The 21585-nt window shown below is 54.4% G+C and overlaps 1 protein-coding gene across 3 annotated transcripts in view; it reads right to left on the bottom strand.

The window, feature by feature from the left end:
- SNX8 (sorting nexin 8) overlaps positions 1 to 14676 on the bottom strand; it is a 40749-nt gene extending 26073 nt beyond the window's left edge. For 2 of the 3 annotated variants that reach the window (XM_004449841.4, XM_012520556.3), the window contains exon 1: positions 14602 to 14676. In XM_004449841.4, the coding sequence (XP_004449898.1) occupies positions 14602 to 14668 (67 nt within the window). In that variant the 5' untranslated portion in view covers positions 14669 to 14676. Of the gene's footprint in view, positions 1 to 153; positions 331 to 14601 lie in introns of those variants that run through there. The other variant, XM_058292480.2, reaches the window with a different exon arrangement.
- Positions 14677 to 21585: the final 6909 nt, after the last annotated feature.

Genomic DNA, 21585 nt, shown 5'->3' with positions numbered 1-21585 from the left:
AGCCACCTCCAGGTGCTGCTGCTGGCCCAGGGGCCACGGTCTGAGAACCACTGTCCTGGCGGCAGTGGTGAGGAATTCGGCACCGTCCCCAGACCCCGGGCCCCAGACACGAGGGCAGTCAGGGGATCCCCAACGCTGCGCCCTGTAACTTACGCATCAGCTGGGAAAAGAGCCTCATGAGTGCGGATGTCCCCACGGTGACGCCCCCTCCCCACATACGGCATCAGGAGAGGCCCCTTTTCAAGCAAGAAGATTCCCTCGCAAGCTCGTGACACGGTTTCCACCTTTGATTAAAAGCTTCTCTAAGCTACTGTGTTATTCTGAATCTAACAAATCGTTCTCAGGAAATGGAAGCAGAAGCTTCCTCATCCTTATCTTGGCCGTGGCCTCAGAAATGAGAACTCAGCAGCTCTGTGGGCAGGGATCATGGAGAAATGCACCTCTCCTTTTGAAAAGAGAGAGATTTCCATCTATGGGTAGCATGTTTTTAAAAAGTATTAGTCATCAGTGAATTCTTTTTTATTATACCTAACTCAGGAGTTTAATTAGAAGTTTCCCATTGCCATAATTTCATTTAAGGTTTATGTTTCTTTTAAAACCTTATTTTATAAAACATGATAGCTTGAAATAAAGAAAATCATTTCTCTATACAGCCATATGAATTTTTTTTATCATGGTACAAATATACATAACAAAACTCACCACTCTAACCATTTAGGGGTCCAATTCAGCGGCAGTTAGAACATTCGCACTGATTTGTACAGCCGTCACCCCTCTCTGGTTCCAGGACGTTCTCACCACCAGGAAACCCCATACCTGTTAAGCGGTCACACGCCATCTGCCGCCCCTGGCAACCACGGACCCGATCCGTCTCTAGGATTCGCCTCTCCTGGGTCAGTTAGATTCCACTAGCTGGAATCACGTAACGCTGTCCCATTGTGTCTGGCTTACTGGGCATGGCGCTGTCTTCTAAGGTTCATCCACATCGTAGTGCATCAGGACTCCATCCCTTTTCGTGGCTGAATAATATTCCATGGCAAGAAACCCGGCATTTTGTTGTCCCACGCATCGGTTTATGGCCACTCAGGCCGTTTCCCCGCTTGGCTCTCATGAATGTGCTGCAGTGAGCATTCGGGTAACAGGTTCTGCTTGGGTGCCTGTTCTCAGATCTTTTTGAGTATATACCTAGGAGTGGTAATTCCATGTTTAAGTTCTTAAGGAACCGCCAAAATGTTTTCCACAATAGCTGCAACATTTTCTATTTCCAGTTTCTCCACCAACACGGTGTTATTTTCCTTTTTTTTGGATCATACCTCCTAGGGGGTGTGAAGGGGTATCATTGTGGCTTTGATTTGAATTGGGGTGTTTGTCTTTCCGTGGCTGAGCTGTGAGAGTTCCTTATATATTCTGGATACTAGACCTTTGTCAGGTACATGACTTAGAACTATCTTCATCCTCTCAATTTCTTGATGACGTCCTTTGATGCAAAAAGGTGTATGATTTTTGGTGAAAGCTTGCTTTTGGAGTCTTATCTAAAAAACCACTGCCAGACCCAAGATCATCAAGATTTACCCCTATGTTTTCTTCTAAGAGTCATATGGTTTTAGCTCTTACAGTAGGTCCTCGATCCACTTTGAGTTCGTTTTTGTAGCTGGTGTGGCTAAGGATTAAACGGTATTCCCTTGTCTGCAGAAGGCCAGCTTGTCCCAAATTCTCCCCACTGAATAGGGAAACTTGCCAAAGATCAGACAGCCTTACAGGTGGCAGATCATTTCTGGACACGCAATCCTATCAGTGCCAAACTGTTTCAATCATGAAGCTTTATTAAGCTTTAAAATTGGGAAGTGCGAGCCCTCCAACTAAGTTCTTCTTTTTAAAGACTGTTTTGGCCATTTGAGGCCCCCTGTGATTCCGTATAAATTTTTGTTTTGTTCTTTTTTTTTTTTTTTTAATTCTTTTTGGGGTTTTTTTTGTCACTTTTTTTCTCGTTTTTCCATATGAATTTAAGGATCACTTTTTTCCATTTGTGTAGAAAAGACAATGAAATTTTGATAGGGATAACACTGAATCTGTAGATCACTTCAGAAAGCATTAACAGCTCACCAGTATCAAGTCTTGTCAACCATGCACACGGGCTGTGTTTCTTTCCCTTTATTTAGGTCTTCTTTAACTTCTTTCAGCAACAGTTTATAGTTTTTGGTGTAAAAGACTTGAGCCTCCTTGGTTACACTTATTCCTCGGTATTTTATTCTTTTTGATTTCTATTTTACATGGAGCTAATATCATTTAGCCATTCTGTTAACTGTTTTCAGCTATTACAGATAACATGAAGAATATCTCCACAAACAAAAGTGTTTGTTGCATTTTTTCCTCTATTCTTTTTTTTTTTTTAAGATTTATTAATTCTCCCCTCTCCCCCCACTGTCTGCTCTCTGTGTCCTTTCGCTGTGTGTTCTTGTGTCTGCTTGTATTCTCATTAGGTGGCTCTGGGAACAATCCTGGGACCTTCAGAGTAGGAGAGGGGCGATCATTCTCTTGCAAAACCTCAGCTCCCTGATCTGCTGTGTCTCTCATTATCTCTCCTCTGTGTCTCTTTCTGTTGCATCATCTTGCTGCACCAGCTCTCCGCATGGGCCAGCACTCCTGCACAAGGCAGTATTCTGTGCAGGCCAGCACTCTGCGTGGGCCAGCTCGCCACACAGGCCAGCTGCTTGCCCTCACCAGGAGGCCCTGGGCATCGAACCCTGGACCTCCTACACGGTAGACAGGAGCCCAACTGCTTGAGCCACTTCTGCTTCCTTCCTCTACTCTTAAAATCAATTCATAAAGTCCACATTTTTTCCTGCTAATAGACACTTCTTGGGTGGCTTTTATGAATCCATATGAACCACAAGACATCACTAACAGAAATATTAAATCAAACTTTGTTCAGAAACTCTACAGCAAGTCATAGCAGAGGTACCCAGGACATCCCATGATGTATCCTAGTGGCTTTAAAAAACGGAAAAACTGGGAAGCAGATTTGGCTCAATGAATAGAGCATCTGCCTACCACACGGGAGGTCCAGGGTTCAAACCCCGGGCCTCCTGACCCATGTGGTGAGCTGGCCCATGTGCAGTGCTGATGCACGCAAGGAGTGCCCTGCCACGCAGGGGTGTCCCCCGCATAGGGGAGCCCCACACGCAAGGAGTGCACCCCGTAAGGAGAGCCACCCAGGGCAAAAAAAGTGCAACTTGCCCAGGAGTGGCACTGCACACACGGAGAGCTGACGTAGCAAGGTGATGCAACAAAAAGAGACACAGATTCCAGGTGCTGCTGACAAGAATGCAGGTGGACGCAGAAGAACACACAGCAAATGGACACAGAGAGCAGACAGCGGGCAGGGGAGGGGAGAAGGGGAGAGAAAAGGAAAGACAAGGATTCCAGCTCTGGAACTGAGGTCCAGGACAGCAAGCACGAGGGAGAAGAAGTCTTAACCCAAGCTCCCCCAAATCCGTCACCAGCCCCACAAATCACAGCTCGGTGAGGTCCCCCCAAATCTACCACCGCCCCCACAAAAAGCAGCTTATGAAAGGCCCCCTATGTCTACCACAACCCTGACAAACAGCAGCTTATGGGAGGGTCCCCCAAATCTACCAGCTCCACAGAGCAGCCTGCACATCTTTTGGCCAGCGCTCACAGCTCCCGCGGCCCCCCGTGCTCGTTGCCCTTCGGTCACACTGACCTCCTTACGGGTCCTTATAAACCACGCCCACCTCCAGCCTCCACGCCCCTGCGCCAGCCGCTTCCTCTGCTGGGGCGCGCTCACCCCAGGTATCGGCGAGACCCGCTCCTTCGTCCCCCTCAAACCCGGCTCACAAGTCACTCTGCACCCGTTTTCCTGCCCTCAGTGACAGCTGCAACGTGGACCCTCACTTTCCCCCATTCGAAGGCCTCCCAACTAGAAAAGAGAACCACTTATTATGCCTACTGAGCCTTGCCCATCTGCTGCTACAACCAGCTCCCGGAGAGCAGGGATCTGGGGACGCTTCACCCAACAATGGGGAACAGCGCGCTGGCGCCCAGCCCGTGGCAGGGGTCCAGAGACCCCTCGCCGAAGGACTGGAACGAGCAGGGCGACCACTGGCCCCAGCAGGAACCACGCTGTGAGCCGCAGCAGGAAGCCAAAGCACCTGGCGGCCGGGGGGCTGCAGCGGGCACCGGCGTGGAGCGCCATGGTGGGCACAGGCCCCTCCACCAGGAGGCTGCACCACCCCAAGGCTCGGCCGCCCCCCCAGTCAGCCACAGCCACACCTGCCCAAGAATGGAGGAAAACCTGGCAACAGAGGCTACAGAAGCGCCTCCGTCATCTTCCTGCAGTGATTTAAGTGCTTCTACCTCGAAGCCAAGTATAAATAATTTCTTACGGCGTTCCCAGCCCTCTGAGTTTCTTAGACAAGAGTTTCTCAGCAGAATCCTCTCAAGGCGCCAAGGCTCAGTTCCAACACTGCTCAAGAGGGCAGTGCTCCCCAAGCCCCCAGCGTCTGCAGACCCCCCTTCGCCCTCCCCTGGCCCCTCGCCCTGTCTCGTTCATGGGCGCCTCTCCCACCCCTGGGGAGCCGATTCCCCAGGAGAGCCTGGCACGGGGTGGATGTGGCAGGTGCACCCGGAGAGTTTTGGGACAGGACAACTGAATGCCCACATGCCAAAGGATGGAGCAGGCGCCATCCTCACGCCAGACACAAAAATTAACCACAATTGCCCGTAGACCACAAAGCTCTTGAAAGAAAATACAGGTGCATATATCACCATGACCTTGGGCTAGGCAACGTCTTCTTAGGTATGACACCCAGAGAACAAAAAAGAAAGTAAAAAGACCACCCACAGAAGGAGAGAAAATATTTGCCCACCGTATATCTGATAAGAAACTTGAACCTAGAATACACACAGAACTCTTACAACTCAGTTAACAAACGGGCCGAGGACGTGATGGACGTTTCCCTGGAGAAGATCTACACATGGCCAGAGAGCACACGAACAGGGCCGCAGGGGCCACCAGGAACGCCAAGTCGGGGCCACGGAGAGGTATCCCAGCGGCATTAAAAAACGCCCCTAGGCATTTTAATGCTGCAGTTTCCTACGGCCACTGCCAGGACCCGGGACCCCCAAGGGGGCCTCGCCGGACCCAGCGTGTGGGCACGCGGCCACGGTTCCTCAGAGCTGAAGCCCCGCAGCAGGCAAGCAGGCGAGGGGGGGGCTCACGGGCCAAGGCTGCAGGAAACCACGCAAGCCTGCGAGGAGCTGCAGGGGCGCGCCGAGTCCCCCGGCGACGAGCTGGAAAGCGCGCGTGTGCTGTCGTCGACCAGGGCTCTCGCTGTCGGGAAGGCGCCCTCAGCCCGGCAGGCACCAAGCTTCCCGCCTCCCGGAAGGAAAGCAGGCGTTGGGATCAACCACGTCGTCCGCAGAAAGAGCTGGGGGTCAGATTTCCCTCCAGAAATCCAAAGGCCCAGACGCCAGCCAGGGGCCGGCGCTGCAAGCGGGCTTCTCGAGGGCGGCCGTCTCGGACCTGCCACGTCAGTCGGGAGACCACAAATGACCCACTTCCCTGCGCTCGGTCTTCTCGTCTCCAGAACAAGGACAACGCCATCTCCTTTCCCGCTTGGTGGTGAGGAAGGAAACGAGGCTCGCTGTCACGCAGCTCCGACGACCTGCGGTAGTTAACGCCAGCTGCCGCAGACGCAAGGAAAAGGAGGTCCTCGCGTTTTCTGCCTGGTTGTGGCAGCCGAGACTGAATGGGGGATACAGGAAATTCTAAAAACATGGAGAAGGGGAAGAAATAATCTTTGCAACTCAGAAATAAACTTAAAAACAGCAAAAAAAATAAAAACAAAAGGCTCGCCGTGAAGGCGTCTAGCGTGGTGCACGGGCACGCTGTTTTAAGGGGCCTGAGTGCCAGGCACGAGGCTCCCTGACCGGGTGCGAGCGGCCTGCTCCAGGGCACCCAGTGCCGGGCGCTGCCGCTGCGACACTGACGGCCTAGCGCGCCCACCGGGAGCCCAGCAACTCGTGGAGTCCACCGACGGCCAGAGATCTCGGACGGCCCTGGAGACCTCCGCAAGCACGCGGGGACTGCGCGCGCATTCTCGAACCGCGTGGAGCCCACTCCTTGCCAAGGGACTTGCGCGCCCACAGAGGGGGCAGAGAAACCACTGGTTTCGGACATCACAGGGCAGAAGCCGGCGCAGGAAACGGCCCCGTCAGGTGGCGTCCTTCTGCGTCAAGTCGCAGGAGGACCCGCAAAGGGCCGTCGGCGCTACCTCCCCACGCATCCGAGCGCCGCCGCTTCTGAACGGCTCCGTCTGACCCAGTCTTTTGCCCAAAAGTCTTCTCACATCTCTCATTTTTTGAAATGCTGATATTTGGGGAGGCCCCCTGACTTATTCCACAGTTTAAAGGGAATACTATTTCAGCAAATTTGAGGAATCTTGGAATAATTTACAAAAGAGTTCAAAGTTCCAAAAATAATCCTCTCTAAATTCAACGTTCTGGGCTTCTGTGTTATCGGTTTTATTTGTAAAGGTTTCTTTCTTTCTTCCCCTCCCCCTTCGTTGTTTTGCGCTCGCTGTCTGCTCTCTGTGTCCATTCGCTGTGTGTTCTTCTGTGTCTGCTTGCATTCTCATGAGGCAGCACCAGGAAGCGATCCTGCGACCTTCCAGAGCGGGAGAGAGGCGCTCAGTCTCTTGCACCACCTCAGCTCCCTGGTCCGCTACATCTCTTACTGTCTCTCCTCTGTGTCTCTTCTTGTTGCATCATCTTGCTGCACCAGCTCTCCACGCAGGCCACACTCCTGCGCAGGCCACCTTGCCTTCACTAGGAGACCCCGGGAATCGAACCCTGAACTCCTATATGGTAGACAGGAGCCCAATTGCTTGAGCCACATCCACTTCCCTGGTTTGTTTTTAACTCAGCTCCTCGGGTTTTCTAGCATCCCGTGACATTAAAGTTAAAATATTCCAAAATCCTGACAGGGCTAAGTCTACCTCAACCATGATAAAGGCTAAACAGAGACCCTGCACTAGCGACCCAATCAGGTACCTCTAAGTGAAATTTCAAGAATTCAGCCGACATTGTAAGCCAAGCGGGATGCAAGCCAACCCATTTAAACCAACGCTTTTTTCTCTATAGTATCACAGTGATTAAGAAGGTCCCTGCCTTCCAGCTGCCCGAAGGACAGACAAAAAGGAGGCAATTAATCAGCCAGAAAAAGCAACACCTAGGAAGCTGGCGGGAAGGGATTAGGAACTGTGAAAATGACACAGCGAGAAAAAGATTTAGTCAGCTCCCGCCGCCCCCCCCCCAACTAAATATGCACTGAATTTGGAGACCTCCTTTTCCATGCAAAAAGACAGTTTCATCTGGTATCTGTATACCCAGATACTCCAAGATCACGCAACCAAGATACACTGTCTGAACACCTTAATGAGCTGAGGAACTCGGCCTCTGCTTCCCAGAAATTTTGCAGCAACGTGTTTTCTGGAGAGCTGGAAACCCAAGGAGACTTTCCATCAGCTCACCTGAAACCCACGCTGCCCCCGCCCGTTCCCCAGGCTGGACTGAGTACTGTCGGAGGACGTGCCTGACAGCTTAAACCCCAACGCCAACCACACAAGCAACCACTCCCCACAAAACTCCCCCGGCGTGCAGCCGGCTCCTCACGTCCTGGTGGATGACCTTGAAATGCATTCCCTCTCGAAGCGAGAACGAAGGCCTCTCACGACGATGCTCCACAGCGTTCACGGGAACAGGCAAACGTAAGCCTCTCACGACGAGAAAGACCACTAGAGAGGCAGAGCGCCAGGTCTAGGCATGTTTGGCTGAAATGGTCATAAGCAAATCCCAAAAGGGGGTCGTAAAATGCGGGCTGCAGTGGATGAACCTGGAAAGCCCCGAGGAGGTAGAGACACAGCGGGCAGGGACGTGGGATCCCGTCCACACGTGACGCCCAGAACAGGCAAATCCCGAGGCGCAACCGAGAAGGCTGGCTGCCAGGCGCTGGCGAGGGCAGGGAGGCGGCACAGCCGCCTCACGGGTAGAGGGTCTCGGGGTGGGGCGAAGCGGGCGTCTGGGAACTAGCCGGTGGGTGGGCTGCACAGCGCCGTGAGCCTAAGAACAGGCTAAGCGCGCCCCTTCCATGTCATGTCATCTCACCTGGCGGGGCGAGGCCGGGTGCCCGCGGCCGGTGGGCTGCAGCAGGCCCTCCCCCCCGGGCCCGAGGCCCCTCCTGCGCCCTCCAGCCCTACGGCACGTTCTGGGACCCCCGTGTGCCTCCGTCTCCTTGAGTAAGGGGAGAACACAGAAATGCGCCCGCTGTGGGATTACTGTGAGGATTAAGGCATCTTCCAGGCAAGGGCCTGGCAGAGCCCACCATCGACGAGCCACCCTGCAGCGCCACCCGCAGCGCGCTCTCGCCTCAGGGCGCGGAGGACGGGGGCTTCCTGCGCACGCGCTCACACGCCACCGACCTTCCACCTTTGCAGAAGCATCCCGAAGGCCTCCGAGCTCCAGCAGCCCCCCCAGGAGGACGGCGCCGGCCCCGCGGCCGCCTGAGGAGAAGAGCGGCGCAGGGGCCTCCCCGGGGCTCTGAGGGGCTGCTCGGCCGCTCTCGGCCTCCCGTCGGCGCGCTTTTGGGGACGGGGCCGCCCCAGTCCCGACCGGACCGCTCCTGGGTTCGGAGGGGACACCGCGGCCCACGGTAACGAAGGAGGACGCCGCGACGGCACGGCCTCCCGCGCAGCAGTGCGCCTCTGCCCGGGGAGGTCTGTCGCCGGCAGGCGCCCGGGCCCCTCTCCTCACGACCCGCTTCCCAGGGGTCCCCGGGGCAGCTGGACAGAGCCCCGGCCCAGGTGCTGGGGGGCTGGCGGCTCTCCAGAGCAGGGGGCGGCCACGGGAAGCCCCGACGCTTCTCTAGACACACCTTCCTGTAAGTAAACCCAGTACGCACTAAAGAGCGTGAGCAGCGCCCCAAAGTTTATTCTCCAACCAGACCCTCTGCCCTCAGCACCGCAGCCCAGCTGCGTGCCGCACTGCAAGTCCACCCGAGGTCTCGGCTCTCGGGTTCCCCCTCATTCTTCACTGCAAAACAAACGAAACGCGTACAGAAAAGGGCACGACGTTCCCATGCACAATTTAACAAAGTTATACGCCAAACACGTGTCACCACCACCCGGGCCAAGAGTTAAGACCATCCACGGCCCAGAACCCCCTTTCGTGGTATGCGAGCCCCTTCCCCACCAAGGCGACCGCCAGCCTCACCTTCGGGAACTTTCCTTGGTTCTCGTTTATGCTCTCACCACCCGTGTAAGCGGCCCTCAGCAACATCATACATTTCACCCAAAAGAGGTCCTCAGAGATGTATTTTTCTAAACTTTTTATTCCAAAATACATTCAAACTTACAGAATGGCCACAAAAATAATACAAATCCCATAAGGAGAATCCAACACATCCCTCTCCCCCCAGACATCCAGATACACCAGTCCCAACTTTTTGCTCCATTTTCCACATCCCTCCACCTCTTTATTCATTATCTGTCCATCCATCTGTCTATCCATCTGTCATCTCCTTAGTCAACCATCTTCTGAACACTAAAGGGTGTAACCATGCTCCTTGAACACCCGACACTGCCTGTACACTTCCTAGGAACCCTCACCACTGAGCCACACACCTCCCACAACACCCAACACTGCCCATACACCTACGAACACTGGACACCGCCCCATACACCTATGAACACCCGACACTGCCTGTACACCTCCTGGGAAGACCCGACACTGCCCTGTACACCTCCCAGGAACACCCTACGCTGGCCCATACACCTATGAACACCCGACACTGCCTGTACACCTCCTGGGAAGACCCGACACTGCCCTGTGCACCTCCCAGGAACACCCTACGCTGGCCCATACACCTATGAACACCCGACACTGCCTGTACACCTCCTGGGAAGACCCGACACTGCCCTGTGCACCTCCCAGGAACACCCTACGCTGGCCCATACACCTATGAACACCTGACACTGCCTGTACACCTCCTGGGAAGACCCGACACTGCCCTGTACACCTCCCAGGAACACCCTACGCTGCCCCATACACCTCCCGGGAACACCCGACACTGCCTGTACACCTCCCAGGAACAAGGACACCCACCCGGTAATCACCCCGGCACAGCCGTCAACACTGACCCAGAGCTTACTGTCTCAATCAAACTCTTCCCATGTCTCCACAGCGTCCTTTTGAGCCTTTTCCCCTCCCCACGCAGGGTCGCGTGTTGCCTTGAATTGCTGCTGTCCCTTTAGTCGTCCTTTTTCTTTTACTTGTGGGCCTCTAAGATACCGGAATACTGATAATTTCCCAAAACACTTTCACAAAGTACTCCTATCCCAAGTCTGGTTATGATTCTTTAATGCTTCTATATAATCAAATTCCTTCCCTCCCGTGCTCCCCACAGGCCTGGAGAGCCCAGGCCTCCTCCCTGCTCAGAGGCTCCTGACCACACAGCAGGTAACCCGACCATACAGCAGGGAACAGCAGGAACAGCAGGAACACAGCCACGCAGCAGGCCACGTGACGCAGGGCTGAGCTAAACCCCTCCAGGCTCACCCCACCACCCCAGCAGACACAACAGCCAAAATATCTTTTTGCACTACACTTTTCTTGGGAAGGAAAAAATTACACCAAAACCGAATTCCCCTACCAGAACACATCGCTTTCTCACTAACCACAAATTCTGGCAAAATCTGTTCTACATAATAGTGATTCAGTTAGTTCCTCTTTTCTTCAAATGGACATTTTACCTTGCAAATAGTGTGCCTGGGGCCCAGGGGCAAGATGGAGGCAAACAGTTTAAAGGCCCAGGTTAGCCAGGTGAACACATAGCTAAAATAAACGGCACTATCCTAAGAAGAAAAAGGTGGGAAGCAGACGTGGTTCAACTTGTAGAGCGTCTGTCTACCATATGGAGGGTCCAAGATTTGATCCCCAGGGCCTCCTGACACATGTGATGAGCTGGCCCACAAGCAGTGCTGCCACGCACAAGCAGTGCCGTGCCACTCACCCCTGTGTGGGGGTGCCCCATGTGCAAGGTGTGTGCCCTGCAAGGAGACCCACCCCACGTGAAAAAAACACAGCTGGCCCTGGAGTGCCGCCGCACACAAGGAGAGCTGATGCAGCAAGATGACGCAACAAAAAGAGACAGTTTCCCAGGGCCGCCTGATAATGCAAGCAGACGCAGAACACACAGCAAAAGGACACAGAGCAGACAACGGCAGGTAAGGGGAGAGAAATAAATAAAATAAATCTTTAAAAAAAAACAGGTAATTCCATTCAATGGTGTGAGCCCCTCCCCCAGAGCAGATATTATTCTGGGTACTGAGACGTAATAAGGGAAAATAACACAGTTCCTGCCCATCAGGAGCTGACAATCCAAATGTCTGCGATGCAAAGAGGGACCAACGGGAAGGTTTTTTCCCCTAAGGCTAACGGTACTTTGAGGTGTGAGCAATTACAACAAAACGGGTAAATCTTAAGTGACAGCTCAGCGAACCCTGACAAACGCTTACACCCGAAGAAAGGAAACACAGGCGCACGCGGGCAGGACGAGGGTGGGTGAGCGCAGCAGGCAGGCAGGCGGAGGACCAGGGTCAGCCCTGCCTCTAACGCCGGGACTCGGCCCAGGGCTGGAGCGGAGGAATGGCTGCGGCTCCCGCTGGGGAGGGGGTGCAAGCCCCCAGGCCACGGGACCCACCGCGAGGAAGGGACACCGGGAAAAGAAGGTGCGGAATGCCTGGAAGCCCTCCCACCCACCGCACCCGGCAGGGAAGCTGGAGCCTCCCTTACCTGAAGGCCAAGCTCAAGGCCAAAGGCGCGACCAGGCAGGGGTGCTGCACGCAGTGGAACTTGTTTCCATTTTCACCTGTGCCTTATGCAGCCCCCAAAACTCAATCTTCGTGCTCTTCAGAGAAGACAACCGAGCAAGTACCCTGCTCACTCTGTGCCATTCTTATTTGGCCACAAACATCGAGCTTTATAACCTCAGAACAGGCACTGAAATAAACTCTTAACCTGAGTAGTCAGGGAATAAACATTCCAGATGCTTTGAGTTCTAATTCCAATATAAAAATGCACAACAAGTTAGTATCCAAAAGACAAAAAGAAGTTCCAAAATTACTAAGAAACAAAGAAAAATCTCAAGGGTTTCTGATATTGGAGTCTTGATGGTGGAGTTTGATGCTGAAGACTTAAGCGGGAGCCCCGGGCAGTCAACTCACAGAGGAACGAGAAGCCAGCCCCAGAAAGGAAGGAAGCTTGAACACAGAGAAAAGCAAGACCCTGGAAAGGAGGAACCCAGGAAGCCTGAACCCTCGCAGGCGTCAGCAGCCATCTTGTTCCCACACGTGACAATAGACTTAGGTGAGGGAAGTAACTTATGCTTTATGGTCTGGTAACTGTAGGCGCCTACCCCAAATAAATACCCTTTATAATAAAAAAAAAACAAAAAACCTCACAAGAGGGTCTCTTTAGAGAAGCTGTAACACTCACTCATAATCAAGGAAACGCAAATTAAAACAAAAATGAACTACTTTGTTCTTTGCCCTGAGTCTGCAGGAGCTGACATGGCCTGCGTGGCACTGGGCTACGGGGAAGGGTCGTCTGCCGGCACCGCTGTGGGGACAGCGAGGCAGTATCTGGTAAAAGCAGAAAATGCACAAACCCTGGGAGCCAGCAGTTCCGCCCCGGAGCCCAGGCTCTCACCGCAGGGACCGTGAACGTCAGGTGACGGGGTATGGACTAGACCACGGTCGTCACCTTGGAAAGGGGACGGTGACCGAAATGTACATTTAAAGAAAACGTCCCATGTCTGCAGAACTGGGAGTTGTTAAGGAAGGAGCTGTTCAAGAAGCTCATTCCCGGCCTGTTTCAAAGCACTCGAACATAAACAAAGCCAACGTGAAACAGCACTGGGCGCAACTGCATCTTCTGCCAACCACGAACAGCCACAAAGACCCCCTCGTGGCCACCGCGGCGCTGCCGGGAGTGGCTCTGGCCGCGTGGCCTGGGAGGCGGGTCGGGACACCAGGAAGGAGGAAACCCACGGCTGACCCCTGGGAGCCGCAACGCCTCCTCCAGGAAGCCAGCGTCGGCCGCTGGTAGCAAGATCACACCTTGTCTTCCAGGTCCCCCACCTCAAAGGCTTTCGCCCCGACCCCATCTCGCCCAGCCAGGGTCCCCTCCAGGAACACCGCCTGACCTTCTCCCCGCCCCCGCATGCCCCGGCCCACTCCCCCACACTTAGGGGAGCCCCCGTGACCCCTCACGCTGCTTTCGAGATCCCTGATCGAAACTCGCTGCAATGGTCTGGAGCTGTTATGTACCCGGGAAAAACGGGTTCTTAACTTAGTGGCTGTGGCCACTATAAACAGGACTTTGGTTAGGGCGCGGCCCCGCCAGATCAGGACGGTCTCTATCCTTACTGCAGCCCTTTGTAAGAGAAGGAAATCCAGACAGAGAAGTCACAATCAAGGAAAAACTGGGGGGAGGGGGAGGAAAAAGAGAAGAGAAAGAAGAGCTGCGCAGACGCTGCCGTGCCCTGCTGTGTGACAGAGGAGCCCGGGCGGGAGGAGAGCACGGCCTTGGCAATACCTGGACTGGACACTGTCACGGCCTCAGAGCTGAGGGCTAACAAATGCCCACCGCTTCCACCCACCCCTGCTTCCACCCACCCCTGCATGGCACGTGCTGGAGCAGCCCAGGAAGCTGGACCCCTCACTTGAGCTCGCCCTCCTCCAGGTCAGGCGCCGGAGTCTTCCTTCCCGCTCGTTGTTACAGCTGGAGCGAGCGCGCCTACTTTCCTCGATGTTAAAAGGATCTCCCCCTCCCAGGACGGTTTTTAATGGAATGACACACCAAAGCCTGCGCCCGCATCGGGGTCTGGGGGGCCGCAGGCAGCACTCTGAAGTGCGCAGTGATGAGCGGTCAGGGGCCGCAGGTGGGCGCCTGCACCGCTGTCCTAAGAAAGCCACCTGTCCGCGCGAGGCCGCCGTGCGGGCCCTGGCAGGGCCGGGCCTCTCCTTCACCCGCAGGGCAGCCGAGAGTGGCCCCGCACGAGTCCCGGCCGCCGCTCAGGCCCGGCCTCCACCCAGCCCCAGCCCCCACGCCGGGCGGGCGGGTCCGTCCAGGGCGCCCACCGCCGCCCACCCGGGACCCCGAGCGCCCGCAGCGGGGTCTTGGCGGGGCGGGGAAGCCTGCAGGGAAGAAGGGGCGTGCCTGCGGGCAGGTGCCCGCGGGTCCTTCCACCAACCAGGCAGTCCGCGGGCTCCCGGGCGCAGCGCCACCTCCTCCGCGACGCCCTCGGCCGAGCCCCCGCGCGCCGCCCCGGCTCCGTGGCCCGCGGGGCGCCGGGAGGGCCCGAGCCGCGTGGCTTCACCGAGCAGAAGCCGGGCCGCGCCGCGGAGGCCCGGGGCGCCGGGGCGCGGGAGCCCAGGCCGCGGGGGCCGCCCGCAGGGGCGCGGCGGGGAGGGGCCCGCGCGGGCCGGGGCGCCAGGGCGCGGGAGGGGGCCGCCGCCGTACCTGCCGCCGCGGGGTCCGCCTCCGCGCCCGCCTCCGCCTCGGCCGCCGCGGGAGGCAGCGGGTCCATCGCGGCCAGTCATGTGAGCCCGCGCGCCCACGTGACTTCCTCCCGCGCCCGCCCGGGACCCCCGCCCCCCGGCCACGCGGCCGCCCGGGGCGGGGCCAGGGGCGGGGCGCTGCCCCGCGCTCGCGCCCGCGGGCCCCTCGGCCGCGCGCCCGCGCCCCCCGCCCGTTCCGGGGTTCAGCCGCCCCCGCCCGCTGCTTCCTCGGGCGCCGGCAGCGCTCGGCCTGCGTTTCCTTACTCGTCACCCGTCACCCGTCCACCCGCGGCCATTCACGCGTGCTCCCACCCACGCATTCACGCATGCACCCACCCACGCATGCACCCACCCGCCCACTCATACTCTCAGCCACGCGTTCACGCATGCACCCACCCACTCATGCACCCACCCGCCCACTCATACTCTCAGCCACGCGTTCACGCATGCACCCACCCGCCCACTCATGCACCCACCCGCCCACTCATGCTCACCCACCCGCCCACTCATGCTCTCGCCCACGCATTTACTCATGCACCCACCCACTCATGCTCTCACCCACTCATTCACGCATGCACCCACCCACTCATGCTCCCACCCACCCACTTATGCTCTCACCCACTCATTCACTCATACACCCACCCACTCATGCTCCCACGCACCCACTCATGCTCTCACCCACGCATTCACTCATGCACCCACCCACACATGCTCTCACCCACGCATTCACTCGTGCACCCACCCACCCACCCACCCACTCAGGCACTCACCCCCCTGGCTCTCGCTCCAGCCCTGCAGGCGCTTAGCTCGTTTACCCCTCCTTCGCCTACCCACCCTCATTCATTCATCGATCCACCTACTCATTCACGTCCTGCACTAGTTACTCGCTCGCTGCCACTCGCTCACCGCCCACTCATTCATTCGCTCACCCACTCTCTCACTCATTCACTCGCTCACTCCGCCCTGCACTCCTTCCCCCTCCCTCGCCACCTCGCTCGGGTCTCCGGGCTGCAGCCCGGAGCGGGCAAAGGTGCGCGAGGTCCTTTCCTGAGCTGGGGGAGTGGGTCGTGGAGGGAGGAGGGACAGGCGTCCGGAGGAGAAGCGTCCTAACTGGTGGGAACCTGGACCCCCTGGCCGTGGGAGCGGCCCAGAGGAGGCTCTCCTCGCCCAGCCCGGGTGCAGAGGCAGGGGGCCCAGGAACGAGGCGTTCCGCCGGAGGAGCGCGAGCAGGTGCCAAGGTCCTGAGGCCGCGGGGGCCGCCAGCAGGGCCGAGGGCGGGCGAGGACGCCGGCGAGCGGGCGGGCAGCCTCGGGAGGCAGGGCCCCGCGCCCCCGCGCCCTGTCTCCCCGGGTGGGCGCTTCCCCTCGCTCGGGCGCGCGAGCCTGCCTCGGTGGCAGCCGCAGCCTGGGCCCCGCCCCCGGGACCTCGTCCCAGCGGGGGCCACCGCGCTGCAGCCGGGGAGGCCTGCCCCCTGCACGGGCGGAGCCGGCGCGGCTTCCCCTCCTGGGGGGACGCCGCGGGTCCCGGCCACCCCCGCCCGCAGCCGGCGCTGCTGGCCGCCGCCGCCCTGGCTTCCTCTCCGCTGCCGCGGTCAGCGCTTTCCCCGGGCCCGCACCCCCCGCACAGGCACGTGCTGCGAACTTGCTGGCGTCCCTGCTCCCCGCGATTATAAAATCTTTATGACATCTTTTGAAGCCCACAGCACTCTGAGGACTGTAAAGCAGTATACAGGCATAAAATTAGACATTAATCAGGAATCGTGGCATATTAAATCTATTATCTGACATTAACGCCGCGACATGTGTCCCGCAGTGTCCAGCTAAGCGCTCTCGTCTGGGCTGCGCTTTCTAATCACCTGGGGAGCGTTAACTCCACCGCACCTGGGACCCAGCCCCAGGGCTCCTGATTTAATTGGCCTGGGTATGGACCGGATTTGGAGTTTGCCTTTTTTAAAAAGCCTCCCAGGTGATTCTACAGTGCAGCAAAGTTGAAAACCACTGCTCTGATTGGAAAGCTTGCTTCATTTCTGCAAACATCTCCCAAGCATTTACCAGGGGCCAGATTTGGCGTGGGTGATGGGGATGGAGGGAGGGGATAGGGTGACCAGGCCCCTGGGCTCCTGGTGCCGTGAGCAGACAGCAGGACACAGCTCAGTTCTCCTGGCCACCCCCGCCCCCCCAGAGAGAAGGAGGTGTTGGGGTGGCCGAGTGGGGGTGGGGAGAGATGGAGCACTGATGGCTTCTGGCGGTTCTGATTGTTCTGGATGCCTCCAGGAGAGGGAGGGCAGCCCTGACAAGCATATCTGTCGCCAGATACACTAATGGTTAGAGTTCCTCAGAAATGGGAACTGAAATCTGTCTGCCTATAACTTCCACTTTTGACTCCAAGCTCTCTCTAGATCTGCCACAGGAGCCTAATCCGTCTACAATTCCTGTTTCATTCAAGGAACTGTAAATAGAAAACAGAAATTCTAATTTGTAAAACAAGAATCTAACGATATTATTACTGTTAAGTTTTTAGTCCCATTTATTGCTTTTCACTTAGGAGAATAAGAGCGACAGAGGCAAATGGACAGAAGCCTGGGATGCATAACTTGAAGTCAGGACCTAACAATACAGGTGGACACTGGCGTCTGAGGGCAGGACATGCAGGTGGACTGCAGAAAGGGACTATAGCAATTATCCTACCAAAGCGCAAGGATTTCCAAGTCTTGCTACAGACCTCTCAAAAAGAGTTCTTCAAATACTCGGAGGAGTTGATCCTAGAAACAGTGTTAAGTCAGGATAGGCTATGGCATACCACAGTAACATAATCTCAAATCTTAGAAGCTCGAAACAGCCAAGGTCTGTATCTCCCCCAAATCACATGCCCCAGAAGGGGAGTCAAAGAGCCTCGGCTCCACACAGCAGCGCTGGGACCCAGGGGATGGCAGCCGCCATCTTGAATTTCCCACACTGTGACAAAGGGAAAGTCTTGTCTGGGCAATTAAATGCCAAACGCAGAAGTGACACACAACACCCCTGCTCACACCTCACTGGCGCAAGTGGTGACACAGCCTCACCCAAGCACAGGAGGACCAGGAAGTGCATGTGCCAGGAGCACAGAAAGCCAGACTCGTTTGGCGCACAGCATAAACAGTAAGCCCACTACCCACACCAGCACGCCCGGCGCGCTCTCGCTTAGAAACTCACCTAACCCTTCCGCTGAACTTTTCAAGTGGGAGTTCATCTCCATTTTGGTGACAAAGGACCTCTACAGCTAGAGGAGTACAGCACACTAAGTCCACACAGCTAGTCAACCGAAGAGCTGGTTTCAGACCCCGGCTGGCTGGTGCCAGCGGCCCTGCTGGGAACCCCACGGCTTAACCTCCGTGCCAGAACACCAGGCATTTCTTCTCACACTCTTACGTAGGAAATTCCGGTCTACCTATATTCTCCTGTTTCTGGAGGGTAGGTATGAAAGCTACCTATGGCACTAATTGGATGGGGGCTTATATTGGGCGGGGGCACTAAAAGCTGAGAATATCATACTAGCTTTATTAACAAGATCAATAGCCCCAAATGTGTATTAAGCATTTACAATGTGCCAGCCACTGTGCTGCATGCTGGACCAGTATCACTTCCATTAATACTGTGAAGTTAATGGAATCAAATCCTCCTGGGACACTGAGATCTCTTCCGGGGCAGGGCCTCTCAAGTATCCACTAAAATTCCTGCCTAGATAGACGAGACTTGCTCACCATCTCCGGAAGCCCCAGAAATGCTTAAATATCTTTAAAATGTTGGTTTCCTTACTAACTTACTGCAGCTTCAGTTTGCTCGGGTGTAAAATGAATATATTAACTCCATGAGCAAACTCTAGAATATAGGCTACCAGAAGATAGAAGGGGGAGCTGATGCTTACTTTGTGCAGAATTTTTGGTAAGGCTGATTGGAAATGTTTGGAAATGGAAGAGGTGATGGTAGCACATTGTCATTCATATACTTAACAGCAATGAAATGTGTGTGTGGTTGTGGCTGAAAGGGGCAAGGTAAGGGACGTATATGTCACTAGAAGGAAAGCTACAGGATGAGACATGGAAATGCATGACATCATGAGCCCTGTTGTGAACAATGAGTGTGGTTAATTGTACAAACATACATATCCGTGAACAAGGCCAAATGTACATCCCTGTTACAAGGTGCCAATAATACGGTGACACACAGGAAAAAAATACACCTAATGCAATCTACGGACTCTAGTGGCCAGTAATATAATAATATTCTTCCGTCCATTGTAACAGAGGCCCCACACCTAATGTCAACAATAGCCAGGTTATAAGACATATGGAGTTTTTCTTTTCTGAGCAATGAAAATGTCCTAAAATTGATTGTGGTGATGAAAGCACAACTCTGTGATTATACTGAGAGCCTTGGATTGTGCACTTTGGATGAATTGTATGGTGCGCGAATGAAACTGCTATTTTAAAAATTGCCCTTTATAGAGAATCCTCAAAGGTTAAGGTTTAAATTGGAGACTTCTGTGGTGATTTGAACTAATACAGATGGACCTTCACCCTTCTGCTCTGAGCACACAGAAATGCCAGTTAAAATTTCACCCCCAAAATGTGTGTAATACATAGTTGAGGTCAAAATCAAGAAAAGGTGCCAGATATAAAGTGACAACCTCAAGCTACAGGGATGAACGAAAGCCAGAGAACTCGCAGAACATTCAGAATTGGTAAAGGTCTAGTACCGTGGGCTAAGGAGAGGCGGCCTGACGTCCTGGAAAGGATGGGGACGGGCTGCACTCCCCAGGGAAGTCAGGGTTAACCAGGGCTGAGCTGCCAGCCTCTGGGAGCAGCACGGACGCTCACTGTCCACCCTGGACTGAGGGTGGAAAAAGACGACGTGCGGCAACCCCGCTGCTAGATATTTACCCAGGAGGGAGAAAAGCCTGTTTCCACGAAAAGGCTCGCTCACAGCAGCCTGGTTTTGGTGGGAAAAACCTGGAAACCATCCAGATGTCCACTAACAATGGCCGGGAGGAGCACGTTGCCGTAGAGTTCTACAATGGAATACCACGCGCCAACGAACGACTCAGGCTGACACCGGTGCCTGCAAGTGGGGTGCCGCTGTAACAATCACACAAAAACCGTGGAATTGGGTAAAGAGTGGAGACTGGGAGCATTCTGAGGAGGCAGGTTAGGAAAAGCCTAGCCTGCCTTGACCAGACGTTACTAGAAACGGGGACGGTAACTCAGTGACCCTGCTAGCGAAGACTCCGAGGGAAACGAGGAGCACATGAACGCCGAGCGGTGGAAGGGGGGTTCCGTGTTACGCAGTGGCTGCCTTTTTTCCTGTAGGTACGTGGAAAGCAAGACTCATAAACAATAAACTTGGATATTAGCCGAGGAAATTTCCAAGCCAAGTATTGATGGTGCAACCTGGTCTCTTGTTGCTTACAGTGAAATGCAAGAGGAAAGAGATAAATGAGGGAAGAACTACTAAGCAAAAAGGAACCAGGACTTGATCTGGGGGGAAAATTCTTAGCCTATCCAGATTTCAGAAGAGGCTACACTAGGAGACTAACGGTCAGGAAAGCGTGCTCTGGAAAGAAAGTCAAGAGAGAGGCTGGGCAGCATTTTGCTAGATCCTCAGAAGGAAGGAAAGGTCACAGGAGGTTCACTGAGGAGACCAGGCCTGCCATTGCAACCGCCGTTTGACTATGATAAGCTAAAATGCATCCTGAAACCCACAGCAGCGCTCAGCAAACCGTGGCCCACGTGCCTAACGTGGCGCACCCTCTGTTTCTGCAGAGAAAATCCTATTGGAATATAGCCATGCTCGTTTATTCATATATTGTCTATGGCTGCATTCATGCTACGACAGCAGAGTCGAGCAGCTCAGAAAGAAACTACCTGGTCCACAAAGCCTAAGATATTTAACACCTGAAATTTCACAGAAGAAGCCATTGACCCCTGGTCTAGAACAACCTCTAAGAAACAAAGCAAAAAGACAAGGATAATAAGTAAGTAGTGGAGGTGAAAGGACTGCTAAAAACACCCAATTAATTTAAATGAAGTCATACGAGGAGGAAAAAGGAGCACAACAAGAGGAGAAATTTAAAAACAAGTAGTATGGGAGATGATAACAAAATTAGTTTATAGGGCAGCCATAACAAAGTACCACAAAGTGGGTGGCTGCAAACAGTGGACACTGATTGTCTCACAGATCTGGGGGCTGGAAGTTGGAAATCAGATCTGTTGGCAGGGCCGTGCTCCCTCTGAAGTCTAGAGGAAACAGTGTGCTCCATGCCTCTCCCCTGCCTTCTGGCAGTGGCTGGAAATCATTGACATTTCTTGACTTGCAGCACTTCAACCTCTGCCTCAGTCATCGTGTGGTGTTCTGTCTGTCTATGGCAAACTGTTCTCTTCTTCTAAGGACACCAGTGATATTGGACTAAGGCCCATCCTAATCTCATTTGGCCTCATCATGACCAATCACATCTTCAAAGACTTTATATCCAAGTAGGGTCACATTCACAGAACGCGGGGTTAGGACTTGAACACATCTTTTGAGGGATACAGCTCAATCTAAAACACCAACCGTATCTGTAATTATATTAAACGTAAATGATTAAACATTCCAATGAAAAGGCAGAAATCATCTGTATGCTATTTACATACTTTAAATAGAAGGACAAAGGTAGATTAAAAGGATAAAAAATACGTATTATGGAAACACTTATCAAATGAAGACTGGAGTGGCTGTATTAACATCAGACCAAGCAGACTTCAGGATAAGGAATATTAACAGAATTAAAGAAGAATATTTCATAATGTTAAGAGGGTCACTTCTTCAGGAAGATATAATGCTCCTAAAACAATAGAATTAAAAGTAGAAACCAATAGCACAAATACATTTCAAAAATCCTCAGATATTTGTGAATTAAGCTACAAAATTCT

This window comes from Dasypus novemcinctus, assembly GCF_030445035.2.
Source record: "Dasypus novemcinctus isolate mDasNov1 chromosome 23 unlocalized genomic scaffold, mDasNov1.1.hap2 SUPER_23_unloc_1, whole genome shotgun sequence".
In the NCBI taxonomy this organism is placed as follows: domain Eukaryota; kingdom Metazoa; phylum Chordata; class Mammalia; order Cingulata; family Dasypodidae; genus Dasypus; species Dasypus novemcinctus.
The sequence above is the reverse complement of the archived record's forward strand: the minus strand, read 5'-3'. Positions and strand labels throughout refer to the sequence as shown.